General features: G+C 37.7%; 1 protein-coding gene across 1 annotated transcript; it reads right to left on the bottom strand.

Annotated features, from left to right (window-relative positions):
- Positions 1-859: 859 nt before the first annotated feature.
- On the bottom strand, positions 860-6,922 carry LOC127441487 (BMP and activin membrane-bound inhibitor homolog). Its single transcript, XM_051698990.1, has 3 exons — positions 6,475-6,922; positions 5,697-5,978; positions 860-5,469 (listed from the first exon to the last, which is right to left on the bottom strand). Exons 1-3 carry the CDS (start codon positions 6,548-6,550, stop codon positions 5,051-5,053), a joined length of 777 nt encoding a protein of 258 aa, XP_051554950.1. The 5' UTR covers positions 6,551-6,922; the 3' UTR covers positions 860-5,050.
- Positions 6,923-7,502: the final 580 nt, after the last annotated feature.

Genomic DNA, 7,502 nt, shown 5'->3' with positions numbered 1-7,502 from the left:
TCCTGGTTCCAGTGCGGTCCGGTTGGTCCTGTTCCCCGTTTTCCCTCTGCCCGATTCCCTGGATTACTTTTGTGCCCTTCGGAATTGTTTATGTTTTTCCCCTCATGGGATTTTGTTTATTTTTATTAAAGTATTTTTGGTTTTTCACTCTGTGTTTGAGTCCTTACCTCTTCCCAAAACCTGTGACAGTTTCATGACACTTTAAAATGAATAGGAGAAATTGGAACACCCAATTTGATGAGTGTAGAAAAGAAAGTCCTGCCTTACAGGTAAAAGTGCCATTCACCTTTTAGATACAGACATCTCCTGTAAGTCAACTCGAGAATGTGCATGCACATTTGCTGAACCAGTGTTTCTTTAGTGTGATCTGAACTAAAGAAGCAGTTTATGAGACCATTGTTGTCACATTTTACTGCTGATTTGAAATATGTTAACCGTTTTTAGGGATTTCAGTCTTTCCTCATTCAAGTAGACAGGAGCTGTACTTTAATGCTGTTGACATCAATGGAAAATAGCTACCCCGCGAGCTTTCCCAAGATGGCCGCAAAGTGGACTGACTTGCCTTAAAAGGGACTTTCTTTAGACTAATTCACAAAGGAGCATACATATTATGCCTTAAAGAAAGTTTACAATCAAAAATAATTTACCCACCCTCATGTTTTTTTCTAATCTGTATGACTTTCTTTCTGTGCAAAACACAAAAGGGGAAATTGATTAATATTCCATTATAAATATTAGCGCTAAACAACGGGTTGTTTCTCACCAAAACCTATCGTATGGCTTCAGAAGACTTGGAAAATAACACAAGAATTGCATGGACTACTTTTATGATACTGTATTTCTGCATCTTTTTTGAATCTTAAAAGTGAATCACTACCCACTGCTGTTGCATTGAAAGACAGACCAGGATATTTATGAAAACATCTTTGTATTCTGCATAAGAAAAAAAGCAATGTAATTTCAGAATGACATGAAGGTGAATAAGTGATAATAATGATGGTGAACCATAACTTTAAATAAAGAGCAAAAAAATTTGATAATTTAAGACTTATTATGATCTAAAATCAACAAGTAAAATATAATTTTCATGGACTTTTTCATCATTTAAATTTTTTGCTTTGGACAAATAGTTTTAGCATCTTTTTTCAAAGACCCGAAATGGCTGATACAATTGTAACTTTTAATATACAAAGTGAAAACTATTACATTTACATTTATTAATTTAGCAGATGCTTGTATCCAAAGCGACTTAAATGCATAGGAAATTGTACCCTTTTATGTCTAACTTGATCAAATGTTTTAACAATTCAACTGATAAACATAACAACTGTATCCAAAGGTGTAGATTTGGCTTGAACACTGGGGGGGGTTGCAGCATGAAGCATTTGCATGTTTCCATTAATCATGGTTTAAATAATGTGTGTGTGTGTGTGTGTGGGGGGGGGGGGGGGGGGGTGCGGTACTTGTTTGTTTTGATTATTGGTTACCTCCCCCCATCCCCCCAGAATCTACACCCCTGCCTGTATCTCAGTGTGGCTGTTCTCATTCTCCCTTATTCTACATGTCTGTATTTCAGCTGTCATGGGTGAGAATATGTCCCATGTGCCCTTGAAGAGAAGACTTGCTATGCGCTCATGCATTAATCCACATTCCTCACACTGCAAGTTCAAAGTGCACACTCGCTCTGCTGATCATGTTCTGAACCGGCCTTGGATTTGAGGGAGTCTTGAAAGGTTGAAAGCATAAGGCATTTCTGAAACACCCGCAAATGCGACACCTTCCCTCTTTAGACACACAACTTAGAAACTCCTTTTCATTTAATGCTGTACAATGCAAAAAAAAAGATGAAACCATATAGGTCAGACCTATTTTGAGAGAGCTAGAACACTGACCCTGGTCATATTTTTTTATTAAGCTAATTTGATGGGTTTTGCAGGGTTTTTTCTTCTTCTTTAACATGTTTTATTTGACTGCAGGGACACTGGATTCCCTCCAGTTTCTAAGACTCTCATTAAACACTGATATTATCTGACATGTTTGAGCAGGCAAATATTAACAGCACTTCAGAGGACGAGAGTGTACTGTATGTATGAAACATGCTGATGGTTATTGTTAACAGCTCATAAACATTTGTGATTCCAATGGAGAGGTTCATAAATACATCCAAATATGATTTAATGGATTCAGACAAATTCCAAATACTGCAATCCGGACAATCATGAGACCCTCTTATGACCCAATAATGATTACCAATCCATAAACATGCTTCACAGTATGTTATAACCACAGATGTATTTTGCAGCACCAGTGCAGGGTTTGTCAAACACATTGAAATATCTTCTGGAATAAGCAGCACCCTCAAAAGCCCTACAAGGCGAAAGAAAAGAGTGGTTCTTTTTCTCTAGCCTGATGTTAACCTCTGCAAAAATGCAAATTAAACCATTTCAGAGTTTATGTTTTAAAATATATGTGGGCCAGGGAAGAAGTTCCCTGTTATTACTGTCAGAAGAACATGACTTTTATCCAATTCACTGCAGTAAAGCTTGCATTCTCCTCCAATGGCCAACAATAACTGTTAACTTCTTGTGCATTGAGCCAGAGGCTTAGTGTGCAGGGCTGCAATTATTTGGAAAGTGTACAGGGGACAAATTTGAGAGGAAGCATATGAAAGAGACAGTTAAGACTCAGTATCCCAAAGTGAACTATTTGTAAAATGACAGTACATGTTTTTTCCTCTGAGAGCATTTCCTGTATTACCTCCTAGTATAAAAACTGCTTTGTGAGGAAACAAACAACAGTGTTTAAAGCTGAAATGAGCAATTTTAGCGCCACTAATGGCACCAAGTGGAAATGCAAAAATAATGACTGTTTTCAAACAGGTTTCCAGACAAAGGGATAGTCCCAACCCAAACTCAAGCCACTGCTTGAGTCAATGTTGCTGTGCCAGGCTGGTAAAGATACTAAAACAGAGCAATTTTTTGATAGCACCACAGAGCCAGTGTTTACAATTTTCAGGGTAATCAAACTTCTTCTAGTCGTCTGCATATTATGCTTTGATTGTATTTAAACACATTTCAGCTTTAAGATCTACACTGACAAAATAAAGCCTATGGTTAAAGAGACATTCTATGCTATGATTAGAGATTATTTTTAAGGGGATTTTAGGACTCACTTCACTTTGTGTTTGCAATGCAGCAAAATTAAGGAGTACAAACAGACCGTCTAGCTCCACTGTCAACCACACCTTCCTTCAGTACAGTGGAATTAACAATAAGTAGTGTGAGAGGCTAAGTTTACATAGAGGATCATTTCCCATCTGACTTATTTTCCAAAGAATTCCAGCAGCGGTGTGAAAGAGTTTGAGGCTGACTGAGTGACTGTGGCCTGGGGAAGAGTTTCCAGGGAGAGTCAGTCAAAAGTGTAGTGCTACTGTAAAAGAAGACATGATTGTAATAGCTACCACACTACACTCCCATGCCCTCATGCTGCTAATGATTCCAATGTCTCAGTCAAGCGGTTGCAACTGTGTACGTGTTGACACAATGAGGCATTAGCCAAGACTTCTCCCTCTGGGGATAATGAGCTTGTCAATATCGTATGAAACTCAGCCTCACAGTACAACCCAATGTGGCGCCAAACACTCGGTGAATAAGAGCATTATAGAATCAAGAGTTTTGACAGCAAAAATGACACTACTAAAGCGATGCCTTGTTGAACATGTAAAATGTACAATGAAAGATCTGTACAGTGAGCAAAATCTAAGCAGATCAAAGGTGACTGGTGAATATTAACACTGAAATATCAAACAACAGCCCTGGTCCAAAACATAGAGAGCTGCCTCGCTGGCTACTGCCTATAAAGGGCTGTTCAGACCGAATGCAATCTTGTGCAAAAAAAGCTAGACACAGCCGAACTGTGAATTTGGAAACAGTAGTTGGATATTTCTTGTGCTAAACTCTTTCTGTGCTTCAGTTTATGGGTGAAATGTCCACAGAGGGACGCCACAAGCGAGTTGTTATTAACCGTAAATGTAATAAAGTAAGAGGAATGTATGTTTTAGTAACAGTACCTCCAAACCCCAACCTTAAACCTAACCGTCAGTGGAGTAAAATGCAACCTTAGAGGGGAAATGTTGCTTGCACCACCGGAGAAGGTAATTGCACATTAAGTGATGCAAAAATTTCCATCTAGTGCATGTTTACCAAGAAAAAAAATGGAAAAAGAAAGTAGACGCACACAAAAAAACATGTTCCGTGTGAACGGCTCTTAAGGCAGCATGATTATAAGAGGATGATTTGGAATGACCTTCGCAGCAATGTTGTGTGTAGTACAAATATTGCTTCTCACTCAAAACTCATTGGAGACTCAACTAATAATTTATTCCAGTAGATGTTGATGATAGCATATTGCTAACACTGTGATATTCTCATTAGCATAATAATAATAATAATAATAATATATATATATATATTTGGTCAAATTTGGTCAATTTAAATTAAGCTAAGCTATTTTTATCGATACTTTTCGATAAAGTATATTTAAAATTGACATTGCTTGAATTTAAAAAAAGGCATCTAAGAAGGCAGAAATAAAATGCTTCTAATTTTGGAACAGCCTTCTCGCTGGGGCCTTAAAACGCTGCCCGTGTAGGAAGCTCACTAGGTTTTGGAACAGAGCAAATACACACACCAGAGGTTATCTTTAACCAACTAGTCTAACACAACTAATAAAGCAAATCAACCATAGTCTCTTTATACAAAAAGTGCAAATTTCAAAATAGAAATATCTTATTTGGAATCCTTCGGTGATAAGAAATAATACCAGCACGAAGCCGCTCAACATTTCGGTCTACAATTCAAAACAGTCTCTCTTCTCCTCAAGCCTCTTATTCAAGTAAAGTGCTTCTAGAGTTACAAATATATGGTTAGCGCTTTCAAGTGTTCTCTTTTTATTTCTTGTTTGCAGTACCTCCTTTAGAAGGATTAAAATAAAAAGTCTTATCCCAGTGAGTCCTTTCCAAATCGACGAAGGATAACAAACTCCAAAGATGTCAGACAAACTCCAGCTTCCCTCGGCCACTATACTTTCCCCAGTGGACCAACGATAGAAGTCTCTGGCTACTAAGGTCAGAGTGCCGAACCTTGTCGCAGGTCAGGCAACTGTTCTCATGGCCTCCGACTGGCACCATACACTCTAGGTCCAGTTTGGCCACGTGACCCTTGGTGAGGTGCTGGCTGTGGAAGCTGTAGTGAAGGCGGGAGAGCATCTCTCGCCGCTGCTGTCGCAGTTTGCGGTTTTCGCTACGGAGCATGCGCAAGGCCAACATGATGAGGAGGACCAAGATGAGGCCACCAGCGATGGGTACGGTGATGACCGCAGCACGGAACCATACCTCCTTGGAGGATGGGATTTCCTGGAGTCGTGCTACCACGTGTCGACTGCCTTCAGTTTGATGTTGACTTCTTCTGTCTGAAAATGAACAGAACAATTGAACAATTGTGTCAAGTCTCAATGAAGATATTACAGAAAAGCACAGACAGAAGTAGTTTTATTTTATTTATTTTCACATTTTCGGGAGACTAAATTTAACGCTTCAGCTTCAGTTTATCTCAGAATGGCCAAACATCAGCCAACGTATCGGTCTATCCCTAACAATAACTAAAGACCACTCTTATTTTATTAAGATATCATCATACCATGACTTTCTTCTCCTCTGTACAAGAGATCTTGCAGGCCTCTGTAATTGCACATATCGTCATGGCAACACTGAAGTGTAGCAGGTCCATGGATGGTATCATAGGTTGACTCTGGATGGCAAATGTTTCCTGAGTTCAGGAGAGTGTCGTAACACCCATGAGTGAGAGGAGACTTGGTGCTTTGAGGGTCTAAGATGCGTGTAAAGCAGGAGTTCAGCTCCGATTTGCACATGTAACCAGTAGCCACGCAGTGGGGAGCATCGCAATAACATCTTATTTCTCCTGTTAAAACAAAATAGAAATTTAACATAGTCCTGCCTATGGCACATGTATTGATGAAAAGCACTTCATTACAAGTTTGACACATGAAAACATAATAGAGGTTAAACAGAGAAAACAACAACAGTTTGGCATTCAATTTCCATTACTAAGCTTTAAACTTTAATTCTGACATTTATTAATCATTATACATTATTGTATAATTATTCACCTATATATTATTTAAGGTTCATTTGATGCCATTTTGGTATATGACTAACATTACATGTTCTTTTAGACCTTTGTAAAGATGCTGATCAATGATAGTAATGCAAAACAATACAATTTTCGAATTAATGTTCATATTACATTACAATTACTGCATAATAATATTGCACTTAATATGTAACTATGCTAATTGCTTGTAAATACCCTGTAAATATTATTACAATTGAAATGAATTACATATGCATGAAGGCTAATGTGTGTAACATGGACACAGGTCGCTTCATTCACTAACCTTTAGTGAGGAGAACAGCCATCGCGCAAAACTCGAGCTGAAGCCACATGGAAACGAGACTGCTGTGTCGCTCCATATGAGAAAAACACTTTCGTCCTCCGTTTCAGATTTTCATCGAGACTGACTTTATACCCATTAAGACTGCATTACTGTCCGACACGTTTTCCAGCTCGCTCTGTTCAATACTTCTCTTACCATTTTTGGATGGAAATGATCACATCGCGGCTCCGTCTTCGCGGCTCTTCAAGACTTCCAGATAAAATCATCTGCACACAGAAGAGCGGTTGTTTGAATACGCGTTAAAGAGACATATTAGACATAATCCATTTTCTGTTTAAAGTTCAAAGCAAGACTCTTATGTTCGACAACTGCTCAGACGGAATACGTCTTTTGTAGTCTGCGCTTGAGCACTGTTGAAGACTTGAGAATGAGAGAGCAGCTCCTCCCATGAGAGTCATTGGGCCAGTGGGGCTTGTTCATTGACATACATGCATGTAGAGGCTGTGACTGTTGCCTCCCCATGTGCCCATAGACAGCAAATACAGTTTAACCCTCATGTTCTGTAGGAATTTACTTGACTTTCTTATTGTTTGGGGTGCCAGTGACCCCTACAATGTGAAAATAGTAATAGTAAATAAAATAGTTTGTTTTGTTCTACTGAAAAAATAGAAGATAGGTTTAGATAAGGGACAAAACATGTTTTAAATATTAGTTTATATAAATATATCTATTTCAAATATATATATATATATATATATATATATATATATATATATATATATATATATATATATGAAATAGATATATTTGTAGACAAAAATCTCAGCTAACGAACCGCATGAAAAAAAAAAAATTTTATATATATATATATATATATATATATATATATATATATATATATATATATATAAAAGCGTTTTATAAAACGCTTATGAAGTGACATTTTTCACTTCATAACTTACATCTTACTGTTATTTGTGTCAACTCCATCAGACACACTAAAAAGCATGCTATATTAATTTGATCCA

The sequence above is a fragment of the Myxocyprinus asiaticus genome, chromosome 5, assembly GCF_019703515.2.
Source record: "Myxocyprinus asiaticus isolate MX2 ecotype Aquarium Trade chromosome 5, UBuf_Myxa_2, whole genome shotgun sequence".
Lineage (NCBI taxonomy): Eukaryota > Metazoa > Chordata > Actinopteri > Cypriniformes > Catostomidae > Myxocyprinus > Myxocyprinus asiaticus.
The sequence above is the reverse complement of the archived record's forward strand: the minus strand, read 5'-3'. Positions and strand labels throughout refer to the sequence as shown.